This window comes from Sordaria macrospora, chromosome 1, assembly GCF_033870435.1.
Source record: "Sordaria macrospora chromosome 1, complete sequence".
NCBI lineage: Eukaryota > Fungi > Ascomycota > Sordariomycetes > Sordariales > Sordariaceae > Sordaria > Sordaria macrospora.
Genome location: NC_089371.1, coordinates 3,950,184 through 3,969,696, shown reverse-complemented (window position 1 = coordinate 3,969,696; position 19,513 = coordinate 3,950,184). Strand labels below are relative to the sequence as shown.

Below are 19,513 nucleotides of genomic sequence, written 5' to 3'. Positions count from 1 at the left end.
AAACTTGACGCTATAAAACCCCCCCCCCAAAAGCCAAAAGTAAAAAACGAGGGGACCCCGGCCTGGACAACACGCCGAACCGTCTGACATCTGACAAACTTTTCCCACTCACTATCCCTTTTCAAACCAAAAATCAACAAATAGCGAGACAGCTGCTATAAACCTCGCTTCAACACGAGCACTCCTTCCTCCACCTCAGCTCGTCGGTCCGCAACGCTGGCGGTTTCCCGGACTACTTAGGAAGTGGGGCCGACTGTTAGCTTCACGGGCTAGGAAGCTAGGTGAGGTGACACCTTCCAGATCCATTCCACTTTCTATTCAATGTGACGAGAAATCGAATTTGCGAATCGAAGGCACGTGGGAAGGGAAGCTGTCAAATCTGACGTTGCTCTTCGCTTGCGCTTTTAGTTGCCTAATAGAGATAGCTTGGTAGAAGGTCGGTAGGTACATTCGTCTAGAAAGGTCCATCATGATCCTATCCAGATATGACGGAGCACTGGACCTTATCGGAAGCATTCTACAGAGACAAGACATCCGAACCTTCGAAGCTTTAAAGAAAGAAACCATCAAACTGCCAGATGCGTTTCTGAACTTTCAGCTTGACGCAGGACAGATGACCATTGGATGGAACAGAAGAAACAACCGCCAAAGGAGATTCACACATCCGCACCATTCCACGCAGTCCCATGTTCGAATGGTGGGGGTCCCACCAGCAGATGCATTGTGCATAACATCGTGCGCCTCCTCAAACCCCATTGGATCCTCGTTGGTGGTCACAGAAGCACGTACATACATACATATAGTAGAAACCCCTGGAATTGCATAGAGTTCGGATCGTGACAACTCTCGGAAATCTATGTAAATGGGATACAATGGTTCCATAAAGGGATGCAAGATGGGGGTTATGTGCTTTAAGGGGACTCAGTTCTATGTGCATAGAAGACCTGAGTCGCTTAACACTGACAGCCAGCCCACCCACGTCTTTTTCCTTAAGGAAACCGAGATCTTGTTACGCAATCGTAATTCGAAACACAACGGGGAGACTGACACACAAGGATTGCTAGACAGGTACCAAAGTTTGAATTGAATGGGGATGGGGTAGACCGGGCAACTTGAGCCGTGATTGAGTATACGTAGCAGTGTCTCACGATATTATTGTCCTTGACTCACCAAGCTGCATTCACTCCAGTGGATTGAATAGTAGTTTTAGTATGGAAATGTAGTATTGCCCGCTACGCCTACTCTGACATGGAAGATGAAGAAGAGAAAATGTGACCAAACCCGGGTCGACAATGGTAAGGTAATGCATTACCAAAATGCTTGCTCGACGAAAAGGAAAAAAAAAAAGAAATTTCAACAAAAATCAACTTGGTGAAAAAGAGAAAAGAAGACGGAAGAACGAATATACATGAGCTTAGACAACACGCTGAAAAAAACCAGACTGACTTTTAGTGATGATGGGATGATGAATGATGCCGGATCAACCTACATGGACTAACTTGACAACAACATGACCATCTTTCTTTCTTCCCTTCCACCTGCGTCTCACTCAGACCTAGAACTACAACATCCGCTCAAGACCGCTTTCTTTCCTTCGCCGTAACAAACAGCAACAAATACTAACAGGGTATCCGAAACGACAGACACACAGGCATCAAAACAAGACAGACAATACAATTCTTTCCCCCTTTCTCCCTATCCCACCCCATCCTCCTCTTCGTTCGTTAATGGCGTAGGCGTGTTGTTCATAACCATTTTATACGTGCAGTGCACCGCACGCGCGCGCTCAAAGGGGGCGAAACGAACAACAACAGAAACATTTGTGAAAAAATAGGTAAACCCGAGATCCGCCGCGATTACAGGATATGAGTGTGATCTTATCCTTCGGGACAGCCGGAAGAATGAGTGACGAGAAAAGCAGACAAACAAACAATGATGACAGAGAAACAAGAACAACGACCATAGACAAGCAGCTGGCCAGACTTTTTGGTGCAGGAGAAAAGGGATAGACGGAAGCACACCCGATCACCGGCCATTTTGATCTCCCAAATTGAGCCAGCTAATGTCATCGCGCACTATCTGCTGCTGACCCGGCCGTGGTGGTCCTTGTTGTGACTGCTGGTGGGCAAGCTGGGACGGCGCCCTCCCGCCGGCAGGCGCCAGAGGCGTGGTGTAGATACTAGCACTATACGCGCTGCTAGGCGCGCGATCAGCGCCCCACGGCTTCGTGAACTCGGTCGGGTCCCAGGTATCGTGGACCGAAGCGGGAATACCGCTCGAGTAACCCGAGATGGAGCTGACTCCGCTAACGGGGCGGGGCATCTCGATCTGGCCACTCATGCCCTCGTAGAGTTTTTCGTCATGGTGGTTGTGTTGCCTGATGGTCGGGCTGCCCGAGTTGACGCGGTTGATGGACATGCGTGGCTCGTAGACCTGAAGCGGGGGCACTGTCGCGCTGTCCTGAGTCATTCTGTGCTGAGGATGCTCGCTGTAGTGGGAGCTCACGTCCGAGACCACGGTGGTCCGCTGGGAGACTTGGTTGACCACGGCGCTGTTGGTGTTGTTGCCGAGTCCGATCACGTTCAGGGCCGAGCCGCCGGACCAGTAGCGGTTCCATCCGGAGCTGCGCCTAGTTTCGGGGTCTACGGTGGCAGCCGCTGCAGGATTCCGTGGCATCGGCTGAGCTGGGGTGGGTGCGAAAGAGACTTCCTTATTTTCTCGTTCGTGTGGTGCCAAGAATGGATTCTGTGGTGGCTCAGCGGAGATGGTTTGGGAAACGGGGATCGGCTTGCTGATGGTGCTCTTGAATGCCTTGAAGGTGCTGTCGTCCGAGTTGCGCTTGCCAAAGGCGGTGCTGATGCTTAGCTTATGGCCAGGCGATGAACGGCCCGGCTTCTGCTGGTTCCCACGACCGCCGATCATAGCCAGGGACGACAAGGAGCCATATGAATCTTGGGCCTGGTGTCCCTGTCCACGGAAGGGACCCTTCGTATCTGGAGGGAATCCGTAATCAGATTTTTCGTTGTACGCAGATCCTCCAGATCCTTCGCTCCCGCTCCTTGCACGGCCTGCCTGGTTGCGTGCTTGCTGCTTACCCTTCCTCTTGATACAGAAGTAGATGGCAAACAAGACAATGGCAAGTCCAAAGATTGAACTCAACACCGCAGCAAGGATAATATGGGTGTTGGAACTGAAGTCTTTCGGACCCTCGGCACTGCTGCTAACAGCTGCAGTAGCAACACTGACAGGAGAAACCGAGGAAGCTGTGGTGAGGGTGCCCGTGGCGGTGACCAGTGTCGTCGGTGCTTCTGACGTCGCCAGACTCGTAGAGGTCGTCTGCAAAGCAGTCGTGGAAGTTGCTGTTGATGATTCCGAGATTGTCGAAGAGGTGATGTCGAGAACCTTCACCTTCTTTTCCACCAACATGTCCGTCGCATTATACCAAGAGTTGCCCTTGGCGTTGAACATGCCCAAAGGCTCCTCCGAATTTCCTCCCACGAACACAACCATCCCATTACCATCCTGTGCAATCGCATAATTACTCCTCGTACTAGTGGGCGCCAGAGTCGCGTTGTATTGCGGCCAGGTCAGCACGTTTAGCACATCTCTCTTTCCGCTGGGCGATTGTTCGTCCTCCTGTGTTGTTACATCCCGCTTCTTTGCTGGCCCAGCGTTCTGAATAGGTTGTTCGGGACCAGTAGTCAATAATATCCGCTGCACTACGTTGGGTGACTGTGTCATGTCGAAGGTGAAAAGGTGTTGTGATCCATCATCGCCGCGCACCAATGCCGCCTTGATCGCTGATGTGTCCTTCGCTATCGGCGCGGCAAGAGTTGCTCCCGAGTCCCTCCAGCCTGTCTCAGGCTTAAATAGCATAACCTGCGTGTTCGAGGTGCTGCCGCCGACCATGACAGCCTCGCTGTCCGACCATGGCAAAAGAATCGGGTTGATAGCAGGCGGTACGTTGGCCTCGAACGATCGAACATAATGCGGTGCCGACGCGCCGATGGCATATGTCTGCGTGGATGGGCCAGTTGAACCATCCTGGTTGCCAGCGTAGACAATGATGGAATCCGTTGCGTTAAGATAGACGGCGCCGTGTAGCAACCGATTCTGTGTTACCGGGGCTGGTAACTGGATAGACTCCCATTTCTTTGTCGAGTACGAGTACTTTTGGATACCCTGGTAGCCCTCCGTTTGTCCCTTTCCGCCAACGACAAAGAGTGAAGATGTCGCTGCCGTGCCTGTTGTCGCTCCTACGCAAACGCCGCCCGTGACCTTCTCGCCCTGGTCCAACTTCTTCCACTTCGCGCCTGGCATTAACGATAGTGACTGGAACGCGTCGGCCGAGTAGGTATAAAGCGTGTTTTCGAAAACAACGGCGCACGCATTTGTCAACGGGACCTCCGGCTCGGGGAGGGTCATTTTGCTGTTATGGCAGATATCTCCCCGTACGGAACGGGGAGAATGATGTAGATATTAGGGTGAATCTGTCGGGTCGGAGGAAAGAGTGTCTTTGCTGATGTATCTTTTTTGTGCCGGCTATAGCGACATGATGAGCTCGCAGAGAATGATGAAAGAAAATGAGTGACAGGTGACGATGTTGAGTAAGTCTCTGGTCAAAGAGAAAGTGAGGACAATGAATGATGTGTTCTGGAAGTCGAAGAGGGTCGGCCCTTGTCGGATCAAAGGAGAATTGTTGATCGACAGAACACCTGTGGGATGTTTCCGAGAAGGAAGATGGGGAAACAGAGAGGGCCTTTCGCAGGTGGCCGGATCAGGTTGTGTTGCGGAAAGAAACGAGGGTCTGTAACTCTGTATCGCAGGATCGGGGGATATGAAGCGGACTCTTGGACTGAATCTGGTCAGTTTCCACTCTGGCTAAAATCTGGTGGTACTCGCAAGCCCCTGGCACATTAATGCTTCTGTGCTAGCGTCGGTCGTCGTTGTTGTCGTCGTACAAGCAGATGCAAGGAGATATTTCATGGGCTCATTCAGCGTGAGACAAGGCAAGGTCTCGTAGCAAACTTTTCCTTCGAGGAGGAGAAGGAGGAGGGAGTCGGGTCGAGCACCACAAACCGGATCTCAAACAGCAAAAACGCGAAAAGAACAGGAGAGAGGGTAGTGAGACCAGGCCTGACGGACGGAGAGTCGAGAGAGAGAGAGACGGTAGAGACTCGACGAGAAGGACGGCACAGAAAGGACCGAGACAATGGAACGACTGGACCAAGACGAGAATGGGGGAGATTGTGCGGACGAGGCACTCGCCCACTCGGAGCATCTGGCACTCTGGCAGGGAGGGAAAAGATGGCGCTCTCTGTGAAAGTCGGCGAATCAGAGGCGCCAATGGGGGGCCCGGACAGGGGACCGAGCAGGGGACGGCGCAGTGCCTGGCAGGGGACTCTTGATCCGTTGCGCGTATCGTTTCGCGTGGGGTACCTGGGATTGCATAGGCGCCAGGGCCAGGGGGGAGGTAGCCGGTCTTGGACGGGACATGTCAGAAACAGTTGAGTACATCAAAGTGGTATGAAAAGGGGCTCAGGCGCAAACAGAAAAATTGGCAGTGCAACTCTGGGTAACTCTGAGCAGACCAGCTGCTACCTCGGCTGCGCTTGGGTACATTTCCAGCCTTCCTGTCACTGGCGAGCTTGCGTGTTCTGTGTATTCGCCCAGAGGCATGGTGTGCAGTGGTGCGTGATGGGTTTTATGACTAGGTAGTGTTGAGAACGGACTATCTGTCGTTGGAATATCTGATCCATTATCAGGATGGGCTGTGGATGTTCTCCGCAGATGCTAGACCGGGATGCGGCTGGGTCTGGGACCTGCTTCCTCGCAGGTGGAGATGGGGATGCAGTGCAAAAAGAGGCGAAAGGACCCTGGAACAAGTGAACGGCCTCCATCCATCGTGACTGGAACGGGCAATCCGGTACACCATAGAAGAGTCGTGATCAGGACCAATGACAAACATTCAGCGAACAAAATCAACAGGACTCGTCAAACATTCACGTCGATAGGCTGCCTGTCATCCAGATCCGAGCTCCGAAAAAAAGAATTCTGGTTCAAGATCGCCATGCCGTTGCGGGTGGTTTAGTGTGGTGAGATATATCGATGTTTTGACCATGTTCTCACCGTGGTGTAGCATCTCCTTCCAGAATTATGCGAGAGCGAAGCAACCAACTGCAGCATGCAAGTCGATGCGAGGTTGAGAAGCATCCGAGCGCAGTCAACGCCCATGCCCCATGCTCAGAATGACAAGAAAAACCGGAGCCGAACTCAGGCAATCATTCCGACGAACTCCTCATTGCCAACTGGGCTTCGTCTGAGAACTGAAAAAATAATCTCTTGGTTCTTGTCGCCTCTGTTCCTTTTCTGCCCCTGCTGGTGACATGGAAGCCTCACTCGCTGCTATCGCTCCTTTTTGGCTCCTTCACCTTTGCCTCGTGCCCATGTCCGCGACTTCCCCTCGCCAGAACATGAAACACCACAGAGCACCACCTTCCTGGTGCGTCCCTGGCGAATTCTCCACCTTCCAACGGTCTTGGCAGGACCGCTGTGGAGCACACCCTCAGTGGAGTGTGGGAGTGTGGGGTCCATTTTCTTCGCCTGTCCTTTTCCACTTTCTTTCACATCATCCTTTCTCATTTGTCACACTGAGAAAGTCTCGAGCTTTCGGAGATGGATGGAACACCACCACCAAACCAACCACCAGTTCATCCCATCGTATCGTATCGTATCATTATTTGCACAGACCAAGAGTGCCCCCTTAATGAACCGTTCGGGGACAGGCCGAGCAAGCACAAGCAAGCAGCCTTCCAGCCAAGCAAGCAAGATCGGCAAAGCAATTAACCAAGAGGCAAGCAAACCCTCAAAGCCTCAGGGAAGTTATGGACCTTTACAATTGTCAGATAATGTACTTAATATCCAGAAGATGACGTTTGCCTCTTTCTGCAAATTCCCATGATACCAACGCAATCTCGAAATACGAATTTGCAATGCCATTTTTTTGCGAGCGAGCCTGTCAGCAATTTATCTCTATGCTATAACGAGGTACACGACCTTCCCATCGTGGAACTTTGCACATGCAAGTGTTGTGCATTTTGACGGCGCAGTGCGTGTGTGGGTGACGGGTGCCACGGTTCCTGAATAAAACTGGACTGCAAGATCATGGCCAAGTCGTCGTGCTAGGTCAAGAAGTTCACTGCATATCCCGTCTTCCTTCAAAGTTGTTATTTACATTCATCACCTTGGGGCCTTGGGCAACACAGCCTGGCAGCCGGCCTGGGAATGGATGCGCGCCATCACAAAGTCTTGGTGGCCAACATGCCATGGCAATAAGACCTGAGAAGATGCATTTCTGAGAACTTGCCATCACCTAGCTGTCGACAGGCTTGCGCGCAAACTCCTGTTGCTAGGGGAATGTGACAAGTAAACAGCTCCATTCTCAGCTTCTGAGAGTTTGTGTGATTTGAGGATCTTGGCCAAGCACTGAGGTGCTTCTGTTTTTACTACCCAGACTACTTTCTCTCCAAATCTTCGCCGATCTCGCGGCTCCTGCCTTGAGGTTATTCTCATCTACCTACACGACATGTACAGTCGTCTCTCTCACACACAAACTTACACACACGCTCCTTAGTGTGTACACGATTTTTGCGTGCCGCACAACATGAGCGGGAATGCAATGCGAGACGAAAAAAATGGCGTCCTGGCGTCTGGAAAGGATCAATAGAAATCAAACTTCCACGACGAATGGAATGGAATGAACGCGGCGGGCTTGCTCTGGGGAAAACAAAACAACCTGGCTCAACATTAAAGAGGCTTGAAGAATGACAGGTCCCCGCTCATCTCTTGATTACATACGCACGTCTTACACTACACTAGAATAGAGCGTCGATCACAGATAACCGATCACAGATCACCGGAAAGCGGAAAGCGAAAAGCGCAAAAACACAAGTTGAACGTCATTCCCCATGTAAAACCAAAAATGATTCTTGGCTTCTCACTCAGAGTTGACTGGAGAGAAAATGTCGTTTTATTTTTTTATTTTTTCGTTTCACATCGTGACAAAAACCCAAATCAATAAGCGCCCGCCCACACAGCCCACTTCACCCCCATCCGATGAAGCTCTTGCCGCCGCCCATTGGCGAGGCCAAGCAGGTGATGACTGCTCACGCGTATCAGAGCCACTCAGCATCTTTCGCCAAAAGCTCAAAGCCGCCCTATGAGAGATCGACAGATGCAGGTACCGATCAGCTGCCGGGATGGCAGTGGAGTAGGTATTCAAGAAAGAAACTTCGCATGACGGAGAAAGCATCAGGTGTTCACCACCAGAACCCAATCGTAGAATGGCGCGCGGCTTTGAGATCTCATTAGCTTTGTGATTTCCTACTCATCACACCCGTGGTTGACATTTTCGTGGTGGTGAGGGTACTGGGCCTATGTAACATAAAGGTTTGTGTAACAGTCATGTTCAAGCATTCTTCACCAAGAGGCATCGTCGCCGAATCAGTAAAAGAAGAGACCATGATGATGAAATTCGTAAATATGGAAGCTCTTTGGCCAAAGTCCCAAAGAGCTTCAGGTATCAAATTGAAAAAGCATGCTGTCAAGTGACCGCCCTATAAGAATTCCGCTAACCGACCCATTTCCGTTGCTCCCTTGAGGTAATATGCAATGCAAGTATTGTACAAAGTTGATTGTCGAGCTTAACAACCCTTTTCGTTCCCATCTTCTTTCCCTCCTGCTTTCCTTGGCTTTTCACGATTTTTCTTCTTCCTTAGTCTCCAACTCCTCAAAGTAGAGGTTATTGCCTTACTGGCGCTGATTCACCATGAACTAACAAACGATACGAATGCTGGTGGCCTCTGCTGTCCCCTAGACAGCGTTGATGAATGCCGTGGGTGGCAGGTTCGCCCTCTGCTCCTCAAATGACTTGAGTGCCAGCTCAAAGTTCCAGTTGGCAGTGCCGCTGAGACACAACTCCGAGTATTCTGCCGTCATGCCAGTCCGCTTCATGACCTCCTGAATGAGCTGGTTCTTTGTAACGTCGTCCAGAATCACAGGTCCTGCTGGAGGCATGGCGTTGGCAACCGGAGCCTGCGGGACCTGGTTGATGACAGGGGCCTGTACAGCAGGTAACTCCGCGGGTGTCCAGTCATGAAGTGTGAGTTGATCGCTAATGACCCGGTATGGGTGCACCGGCGGGGGGTTGCTCGGCTTGCTAGGTCCGAGGATGAAGGTGCGCGTGAAGGTGCGCTTGCCGTAAAGGTTTTCTGTAGTATCGGACTCCTCAAACTGGCCATTGACGGTGATGAGCAATCCCGTAGCGAAGCCGTGGCCGGTAGGGTCTGCGAGGTTGGGGAAGGTGTGGCAGTCGATTAGCCATGCACCTGGGTTCTCCATGCTTGGATGCCGAGTACTGGGGAGCGCCTTCCACATGTCCGCAATCAGATTTCCACCAGTGAAGAGTCGTTGCACCGTTGCTGGGTTCTTCTCTCCCAGCTTGTGAACGTTCCGAGAGTATTTAAGGTATGTCTTCCAGGGGAGGTTACGACCCGAGTTGGCGATGGCTTGGATCGAAAACCACGAGTCGTCATCGTAAAACTCGGCAGCGAGGCGAGCCCTGTCAGTGTCGAACATGGGGAAGAATACTTGGACAAAGATGCTCGCCACGTTGGCCTCTCCGTCCCGGAGATTGGATGGGAACTGTGGCAGTGGCGTAGGGTGCATACCCTTGAGGGCCACGGCAACTTCTTCTGGACTGCGAACAATTTGTCCATTGATGTTCTGGAGCGATGGGAACCATTTGATGAGTTCTGCCACGAAGTCGGGCTGGGTTGTGATGGGGTTGCCTGTGAGATGGAGCTCTTCGAGATGCTGGAAGCGATGCTGCCATTTCGCGATCTTGGACAGACTGTCAAGATTGTTGCTGCTGAGATCAAGTCTCTTAATATCGGGGAGTGACTTAGCAAGGTCGAAGACCTGCACGACGTCGTTAAGGCCGTTGCTGGCAAGGGAAACGGCTTGTATGCCTTCCCGCTTTTCGGAAGCGGTCTTGTACTGTTGACTAGCAAGAACCACCAGGACCTTGAAGGCCTTTTCGGCCAGATCCTTGGAATTAAAGGTGCCCATGCTGCTGAGGATAGCATCTGTGCCAAGAGAAGATAAGTCAAGCAGCTTCAACTCTGGATTGTAGCGCCTAGCTAGCACAGAAGTCAATTTCTGCTTGGTCTCCTCGGCAGCTTTGGAAATCTTGTCTTCGGGGCGAGGCATCCTCTCGGAGGTTTCCGTAATCGTCAGGGGTGCACCGGCATAGGTGAAGCCGTTGAGCCTCAAGATCTCCGGGGCATCATCCTTCCTGACTGTGATCCAAACATAATCACCGTCCACAATGCTCTATTGATGGGTTAGAACACACCGTTTATCGTAGTTGCAAATATCGCGCGCTTGGGGAGGTCCATAGATGGGAGAATATACCTTGCCGATTGTAATTGGTTTGTCTTTTGAAGCCTTTCGTTCCAGAAAGGTGAGAAGGGATCGCAGCCCTCCATCGGGATTACCGGTGGCTTTGCTGTTGCTCATGCCGTGAATCTTGAGTGTTGCCATATTTTTGGACTGTGTTTTGCCGACGGGACCTCCGCTAACGTAGTTCTGTAGGTTTTGCACAACCCGGGATGATGTCCGGGAGTTCACCGCACCTCTTCCACCACGGGCATCTTTGGAGCCACGTCCTCGACCACCGGAAGCCGACCCGCCCCTGCCAGAGCCACCAGCCGGAGTATCCATCGACACATCTCCATCTCGGTCAGTTCTCGGGTTGGCGCGACGCTTCTGGATTCCACCACCACTGCCGCCGCCTGTTGCTCGGGGTCCACGAGGAGGAGCCCTTCCGGTGCCCGCACGAGGACCAGTAGGAGGCGCCATGTTGGCTGGGTCTGAAGAGAGAACGGTGTTGTGGATTGCGGGTGAGTTTTTTCCCCTGTTTTTTCTTCTTTCTCGCTGAGTTGTTGTTGAGAGGACGATGAGTCGTGGAGTTGCGGGGTGGTCTTGTTCACTGAGCTTTGTTCGCTGAGCTCTACGCTGTCCTCGTGGTCAGGGTTCCGGTCGTGATCGAAAACTGGTGAAGAGTACTGAATGTAGAACCGAGGCTTACCTTTGGTTTCACCGTCAGGCGGGAGAGCAGCCTGCTAGAAACAGGCGGCCAATGCCGACCTGGTGAGGTAATCGCTGGGTGGTTTCAGACGCCGTAGTTGGAGTGTCCGAAGAGGTGTCAAAGAACACGTAGCTTGGAAGGTAGATGCGCTTCTCTTCTTTCGAAAGGGATTTTTTGATGTAAAAGAGAAAAGTAAGAGATGCTTGGAGGTGGGGCGACAAAGACCGCGCGGCGGAGGTTAAATGGCACGGAGGTTGAAGTAGAAGGCTGCCGCTTCGCTCGTGGTCGCTTGTTTCAATGTTCGTACGGAAGCTGCTACCTCTGGAGTAACGGGCAAGTACGAGGATGGGCAAGAGTCATCAGCCGGTCGGGAGCCGAGTGAAGAGGAGGTTGGATGCCGAATGCCACCTGACGACGCGAGAGTCGAGAAGTGCAGGTGTTGAAGAATGTTTCGATGACGGATTGGAGAAGAAAGAAGGTTTAGCCCGCCCCGGCCTCCAAAAAGGAAATACCTTAGCGGCGGCAGTGGAGGAGCAGCGTGCAAGGCAGTCAGTCACGGTGAGCCAAGCCCCGACCAGTCCAGTGCGCCAGGCTTCCAGCGGGCCTCAAGAGACGGACATCGGATTTTTGACGCAAACCTGCCCCACCCAGGATGCAACAGCCCCACTCTAGGTGACGCGGGCTGTTCTGCTGCGAACTCCCCCAGGCGACAGCACCCAGCCGCCCAGGCACCGCCTACACCAATTCACGTGCTATGGCGATTGAACGCGTCAAGGGATAACTCATCAATTAACAGCGACGCGTCCTGCCTTATTCACACACCGTGACCTCACTTACCGGGGTTATGTAACGATATCGGATCACCGATGCAAACGGACTAGTTACGGTGACCTATTGTTTCACTTTCAGAAAATAACCTTCGTTGAATCAGTCATTTTGTGAAGGAAAAAGAATATCAAAAAGAAACTGCAACAGGTCAAGCAACGGCGCACCCCAACCAAGCTCCTGCTGTTCTTTCATTCCTACAACCTCACATCGCAGAAGCCATGGACGACGATGAATTCGGCGATGACTTTGACGATATTCCTGACGAGGATATGATGTTGGCCTTTACCCAGGCCACCAGCAACGTCACACCACATCATACCAGCAACAGCAATCAGCTTGCTTCGTCCGCAAAATCATCAACACAAGCTTGGCCAATATCCGATCCCGCGAGACGGATTGATACATCAACTGTATCGCAGGGCCAGACCACCGCTAGAGGGCGCGCTAAAACAGCAAGCAAGCCGGCCGCTTCGGCGACGGCGGCTCGTTCACTCCAAGCTCCGTCTAGCCAGCGTAAGAATCTGCGTCAGACGACACTATGGGGTGGCACACTGGAGGAGGAAGCGCAAACCGCTCCGCAAGCGGTGTCGAATCGACCATTCCGCGCCGATATGCCCCCAGAACAGCCCACTCACCATGAAATCGACTTGGAAGAAATGAAAACATGGGTGTATCCGATGAATCTTGGGCCTATTCGCGACTACCAGTTCAGCATTGTCAAAAATGGCCTGTTCAATAACACCTTGGTGGCCCTCCCCACAGGCTTGGGAAAGACCTTTATTGCTGCGACCATCATGCTAAACTATATCCGCTGGACAAAGACCGCAAAGGCCGTCTTTGTGGCCCCCACGAAACCTTTGGCTTCACAACAAGTTCAGGCATGTCTCAGCATAGCGGGCATCCCGCGATCTCAGGCGACCCTTCTAACTGGAGAGACCCCTCCTGTTCTGCGTGAGGACGAATGGGCGACAAAACGCTTGTTCTTCATGACACCTCAAACACTCATGAACGACCTCTCCAAGGGCTATGCTGATCCCAAGTCGATTGTGCTGCTGGTTATTGACGAGGCGCATCGTGCGACCGGAGACTATGCGTACGTCAAGGTGGTCGAATTCCTAAGACGCTTTTCCAAGAGCTTTCGGATTCTTGCTCTGACTGCAACACCAGGATCGTCTCTCGAAGGCGTACAAGATGTTATTGATAACCTGGGAATTTCTCACGTCGAGATCAGAACCGAAGAGTCGATCGACATTCGCCAATATGTGCACTCGAGAGACATTAACACAATAACATTCGACCCCTCTGACGAAATGATGGAAGTGAGAGACTTGTTCTCGAAGGCCCTGAAACCCCTTGTCACCAAGCTGAGCTCACAAAATATCTACTACGGCAGGGACCCCATGAGCCTGACTACCTACGGCTTGATGAAAGCCAGAAATGACTGGATGGCGGGTCCGGGTAAACACGTAAACCAAGGAAACAAGTTCAGTGTCATAGCCACATTTGCGATTCTCCAGAGTTTGGCGCATTCCATCAAACTGCTGAACTTCCATGGCATCAAACCGTTCTACAATAATCTGGCCGAATTCCGCAGCACTGAGGAGGAGAAAGGAGGAAAGGGTTCAAAGCTCAAACGGCAAGTCCTCGAGGACGAGAACTTCCAGAAGATGATAAACATGATTGAGGGGTGGATGAAGATTGATGGGTTTCTCGGGCACCCAAAGCTGGAGTATCTGTGCGAAACGCTAGTCAACCACTTCATGGATGCCGGCGAAGGATCCAACACCAGAGCCATTGTATTCAGTGAATACCGAGACAGTGCCGAAGAGATTGTACGGATTCTCAACAACCAGCCCCTCACCAAGGCTACAGTCTTCGTCGGACAAGCGGATTCCAAGAGGAGCGAGGGCATGAAACAGAAGCAACAGATTGAGACAATTCAGAAGTTCAAGGACGGTGTTTACAACGTTCTGGTCGCAACCTCCATCGGTGAGGAGGGTCTTGATATTGGCCAGGTGGATCTCATCGTTTGCTACGATGCATCAGCGTCACCGATCCGGATGCTTCAGCGTATGGGTCGTACCGGCCGCAAAAGAGCGGGTAACATTGTCCTCTTGTTGATGAAGGGGAAAGAGGAAGACAAGTTCAACGAGGCGAAGGACAACTACGCAACCATGCAGAAGATGATCTGCGACGGTAGCCGCTTCAGCTTTCGCCATGACCTTTCTACCCGTATCGTGCCACGAGATATACGACCTGAGGTGGAAAAGAAGGTCGTGGAGATTCCACTTGAGAACTCACAAAATCCAGAACTCCCAGAGCCCAAAAAGTCTGCCGCAAGAAAGAAAAAGCCGGCAAAGAAGAAGTTCAATATGCCTGACGGTGTTGAGACAGGTTTTATCAAGGCTTCTTTCTTTGGTCAAGCTGGAGCGAGGACTGCCAAACCACCTGCCAAACCACCTGCGCCCAAGGAAACTGACTTCATTGCTGAAAGGCCCAAGCTTGAAAGCGTTTTGCTGAGCAAGTCGCAAGAAAACGAGCTCCGCAGGAACTATACAAAAGTACCCCTGGGACAATCCAATCTGGAAGAATTGGATATAGACTGGTACCGTCATTCATCATCTAGACGAGTGGTTCAGAAAACCGTTAATGTCAAACACGGAGAACACCACAAGCGAGCTTTGAAGCTGTTTAGGAGATTGGCGAAGTCTCAAAGCCCTGCCAACAGGTATACTAAGCCGTACGGTGAAACAGACACGTCCTCCTGGGAATCGATACCCGTGCCACCCTTTGCGGATGACACAGAAGGAGGAACGTCAACGACACGGCAAAAGAAGAGGCCGCGCCTAGAGAGTGGCCAGGAAGCAGATGAAGTCGAGCACATTGCCGGATCCAAGAAACGTCAAGCCACGTCTTCCCTGCCCTCGAAAACGGGACGCAAGCTTCGGGTATCAGATCCCTTCGCGTCGGATGATGATGATGACGACCCCTTTGCATCCCAGTCTAAGCCAGTAACCGCAGCGGTATCAAGGCCAGAGAAGCCCAAGCCCAAGCCGTTTTACGTGCCGGTAGAGATACCCCCAACCCAGGACACCACTGACGGAGACGACGACTTGCCTGATATCGAATTTCTGTCTGCTAAGAGACAGACGGACGGCGCAGATACGGGGAAGAGAACGGGGAGTTCAGAACGTGTAAAGGTCACCGAGACTTCGAAAAGGGCTGGTAGTGGGGATGGCTCAGACCAACTTCGAGAGAAAGCTTCAGGTGGTGCGGCCTCCTATGCCAGAGCGAGAAAGCGAACTGTAGTGATGGATAGCGACGACGATGAGGAATGAGTTCCTTACTCGTTTATCGGGTGTCATGGCCTCATCGTGACATGAGGGCTTTCCGATGGCTCTGGCATTTATTATTCGTGCTGTAGGGTGAAAAATATTGGTGCTCGGTGTTTCAGGCGGTTCAAAAAGGGATTCGGGACGGGACCAAAGGACTGGTAACATAGCAAAGGTATTGGGTTTTAGAACGTGGCGATGCCAAAGGATTCCAATTCGAGATGCCATAACGAGATGACAGTCTGTGACTTCTGTCAGCTGCGACGTGCACTTTCTGATGAAGTGATGTAATCGTGTGACATGCCTTGAAATGATATCAAGGTGAACCGTGGTGTGAACACCAACACAAAGGAGCACTTATAAAGGAAGCTGCGCCACATGTGGCGGTGCTGATTCGAACACTAGTGTACCGCTTTACTGGACGTTTCGAAACTTCCAAGAGGCCTTCGGGTGATCACAGGCAGGGTCGTGTTTTGCTAGCGTCTGTGGTTGCCACCAACAACCAGAACCTCTCCACTTTCGTCACTACACTTTTTGTTTCCCGCGAGCTGCCTGCGTGTGTCTGACCACTTGGCCGATAACCAAACATTCCTCGTTTTTCCCTTTCATCCATCATATCTTTCACTGCTTCAGTATTGAACCTTGTCGGCGCATGACAGGAACCTGTTGAACTCCAGTCATCGCATTCATTGAAGACCAAACCACCAACAGCAAGCAAGTTAATTGCTTGTGCTGTCGAACAAAAGCGCGACGATTCGACGACACGCTCGATAAGCTTCCAGCTCCGATCAGCATTCGATTCGGTAGACGCTCGTCATCGGCAATCTTTAGTCGCCTACCACACCCGGAAGCTACACGGTCGCTCACATCTCTTTCAGCATCCTCTCGAAACTGTTTACCGAGTCCCAAATCAGTTACCATGTCCGACGTTGAGAACGTTGATTATCTCCAGCCGGGCTTCGACCCTCGGTCGCTGACCGTCCCGCGCCTGCGCTCCATTCTCGTCACCCATCAGGTGCCATATCCCAGCACGGCAAAGAAGGGCCAGCTCGTCGACTTGTTCAATGAGCATGTGGTGCCTCTATCCAAGAAGTATTTAGCAAGCCGCACTGCTAAGAGGTCTAGCAAAGGTATTGTCAATGCTGACACTCAGAGCTCCGCGAGCACCGACTTCGATCAAGAGCTGCCGCCTCCTTCTCGAAGCACCCGTCGCTCGCGATCGCCGCGCAAGGTATCGAGAGTCAAGCAGGAGGAGGATGTCCCAGAGAGCCGCCACGCGCCTGTGACGCCAGCACCTGCTCGTGGCACTACGAGCCAGAGGGTGCCCCGCTCTGCAGCATCGCACGTATCTCATGCGCCGAGTGTTTCCGAGTCGGATGATACAGGGCACGAAGCAGAGACGTCTTTCCAGGAAACGTCCTATCAAGAAACACCATCTACGCTCGGTAAGAACTTGCGTACGACGCCGGCTGTTAAGCATGAATCCGACGACGATTTCTTCAAGCGAACCCCCGCGACCGCGAGCGTATTCACGAATGACAACCCTTTCCAGGCCGGGAGCCCTCCGGCGCCCCCTTCGTCGGCCATGAAGACTCCGAGCCACCGTCGCAAAACGAGCGGTTTTGATTCTACTTTTAACAGAACTCCTTCCACTGTCGCTTCGCGAAGACGAACGGATGGCCCGCAATACGAGGAGTCAGAGGCACCCGACACGACATCATCGATCAGGAGCTACGAGCCTAGTTCGACGTCCACGGTCAGGACATACCAATTGCCTTATGGCAAATCTACACCAAAGACCCCCAGGTCACCCGGGTATTCGGAAATGTCAATGGTGTCGAATGTAGCGGACTCATCCTACGTCGCGGACTCATCGTATGTTGAGACGGGAGAGGAGTTTACTCCAGATGAGCAGCTGGCATTGATGCAAGAGGAGATCGACAACCCTGCTCTGGCTGCTCAAAGGAACAAGCCAGTCAGTCGTAAGGGAAGAAGCCCTCTGACTACTCCATTGTGGGTCCTCTTTACCACTCTTATCGTCGCATACGCAGGCTGGTACCGGCAGGAGAAGATTGCGGTCGGGTACTGCGGCCTTGGGCGGGAGTCGCGCCAGATCGTCGGGAGAAGTGTCAAATTGCCTGACTGGGCGACAGAAGTAACCGACAAGATTGGCCTCCACGATTTTGAGGTCCCGGAATGGGCCGGTCCGTTCCTCGAACCCGACTGTGAACCGTGCCCTCCGCACGCGTACTGCTACGATGCTTTCATTGCCCGTTGCGAGCCAGGGTTCGTTCTTAAGCCTCACCCGCTTTCTTTTGGAGGTCTTGTGCCCCTGCCACCTACATGCGAACCCGACGGCGAGAAGGCGCGCAAGGTTCAAGCCGTTGCCAACAAGGCCGTTGAGGAGCTCCGGGACCGCAGAGCCAAGTACGAGTGCGGCGAGCCCTTGGAGCCCGAGGGTAAGCCTCTGGAGAGCCCTGCGATCGACGAGCAAGAGCTTAAGGAGTCTCTGAGCAAGAAGCGGAGCAAGCGGATGGCCGCCGAAGAGTTTGAGGAACTTTGGGCCGCGGCCTTGGGAGAAGTTAAGGCTCGGGATGAGGTTGAAGTCCACGTGACGGACTCCTACTACGAGTAAGTCCCCAAGAAATATTTCACTTTTTGAACAATTTGTGTTATGACAACAAAAGACAAGAAAAAAACTCTTTCTGACCACGCCTGGACTGACCAGACCGGTTGCTTCCGAACCACTAGGAAAAGAGGTGCCTCCGGCTTTCCAACCACCAAGCTATCGTCCAGCTCTCTCGCTCGCCTTTCGTACTCCTGCGCGCTCCGCCGATCCGTCAAACTTGGACTGGCTCGACATCGACTCAGCATTGGTGGAGTGATCCTCTCACTCCTCTCGCTCATCTACGGCCGCAACGCCATCCGCTCCCACCGCGCCGTCGCCCGCCAGATCCCCGGTCTGGTCGACCAGGTCCTCGACCGCCTCGCTCTCCAAAAGGAAATCGCCTTCGAATCGGACGGCGACGACGACGCCTTTTTGTTCCTGCCCAACCTGCGCGACGACGTGCTCCGGTCTGTCCACCGCCTCGCCGAGCGCGAGCGTGTATGGAAGAAGGTGGCCGCCGTCGTGGAGCAGAACAGCAACGTCCGCACCGGCCAGCGCGAGAGCAGCAGTGGTGAGATCGCCCGCGCGTGGGAGTGGATCGGACCCAGCAGACCTGGGATCACGGGCGGCGAGGCTAGGAGGCGGTTAAAGTACGGCAACAACACCCAGCGAGTTTCTTGGGGCCCGGATGTCAAGACTGAGGCTGAGGTGGAGGAGCAGCAACAGCAGCAACAGCAGCAACAGCAGCAACAGCAGCAACAGCAGCAACAGCAGCAACAGCAGCAACAGCAGCAACAGCAGGTGGTGAAGGGGGAGGAGGATCAACAACAGACGTATGATACTCCTACTCATCCGCCTACGAGGAGGGCCGGCGGCGGTGGTAGGTTTGGATTCAGGAAGTGGACTGAGGGAAGGCCGATTTACTAGATGGCCTGTCTTATGTCCTTGTTTTTTTTGAACTAGGTACTTGATTGTGTAAGAGGAAGGAACAGAACGATTCAGTAACACTTTGTACATATACTTGATGGGTATTCGTTGTCTCTACCGCTTTCTGGCGGATTGTTCTTTCTTACATTGCAGTGCAGTGCAGTCTTGGCTGTCTTTTGTGTGCTTATAGACCGTTTTGGTGGTCCTCAGGTAGTGACTTGGTAACTGTTAAGGAGGTATTTCTGGGCGAGAAAGGAAATAACAATGTATATGTGAGAATGAGCGTAATTATGATGAACATGCAAGCACCCGAATAGATCCATTAGTTTTCATCCAGTCCTGGGCTTTTCCATCTCGTCCACTATTGCATACAAGAACCCCTTCCGATCGACCACCCCACGTAGACTGGCTTCATCGCATCCTTCTTTCCTTTCTTCCCATATTTAATACCTCATCATCTTTACACCTGCTTGAGCGTCAACCCATGATTCTAGATGCCGTGACAATAATTGGTTAGCTTGTAGGTCTTCCGCCATGTTTCTATGTGGATATTTTGGCCCGCGTACATGATTTGAACTTGTTCACGATGTCGGCGGCTCGGCCTTATGTCAACCGCCAACGCCTTTTCTCATTACCTAAAAGGGGTCGCCTTGCGTGCGCCGAACTAGT

The 19,513-nt window shown here is 52.4% G+C and overlaps 4 protein-coding genes across 4 annotated transcripts; 2 read left to right on the top strand and 2 right to left on the bottom strand.

Moving 5' to 3' along the window:
* Positions 1-1,427: 1,427 nt before the first annotated feature.
* SMAC4_02774 (uncharacterized protein) lies at positions 1,428-4,425 on the bottom strand (the record flags this gene model as incomplete). Its single annotated transcript, XM_003348228.2, has 1 exon — positions 1,428-4,425. The coding sequence occupies one exon, from the start codon at positions 4,423-4,425 to the stop codon at positions 2,026-2,028; it is 2,400 nt and encodes a 799-aa protein (XP_003348276.1). The 3' UTR covers positions 1,428-2,025.
* A 4,125-nt stretch (positions 4,426-8,550) lies between these two features.
* Positions 8,551-11,885, bottom strand: SMAC4_02773 (uncharacterized protein). Its single transcript, XM_066089838.1, has 3 exons — positions 11,150-11,885; positions 10,474-11,071; positions 8,551-10,392 (listed from the first exon to the last, which is right to left on the bottom strand). The coding sequence occupies exons 2-3, from the start codon at positions 10,918-10,920 to the stop codon at positions 8,872-8,874; spliced, it is 1,968 nt and encodes a 655-aa protein (XP_065945666.1). The 5' UTR covers positions 10,921-11,071; positions 11,150-11,885; the 3' UTR covers positions 8,551-8,871.
* A 310-nt stretch (positions 11,886-12,195) lies between these two features.
* Positions 12,196-15,539, top strand: SMAC4_02772 (uncharacterized protein; the record flags this gene model as incomplete). Its single annotated transcript, XM_003348226.2, has 1 exon — positions 12,196-15,539. One exon carries the CDS (start codon positions 12,196-12,198, stop codon positions 15,313-15,315), a length of 3,120 nt encoding a protein of 1,039 aa, XP_003348274.1. The 3' UTR covers positions 15,316-15,539.
* A 229-nt stretch (positions 15,540-15,768) lies between these two features.
* On the top strand, positions 15,769-19,168 carry SMAC4_02771 (uncharacterized protein). Its single transcript, XM_003348225.2, has 2 exons — positions 15,769-17,940; positions 18,061-19,168. The coding sequence occupies exons 1-2, from the start codon at positions 16,229-16,231 to the stop codon at positions 18,842-18,844; spliced, it is 2,496 nt and encodes an 831-aa protein (XP_003348273.1). The 5' UTR covers positions 15,769-16,228; the 3' UTR covers positions 18,845-19,168.
* Positions 19,169-19,513: the final 345 nt, after the last annotated feature.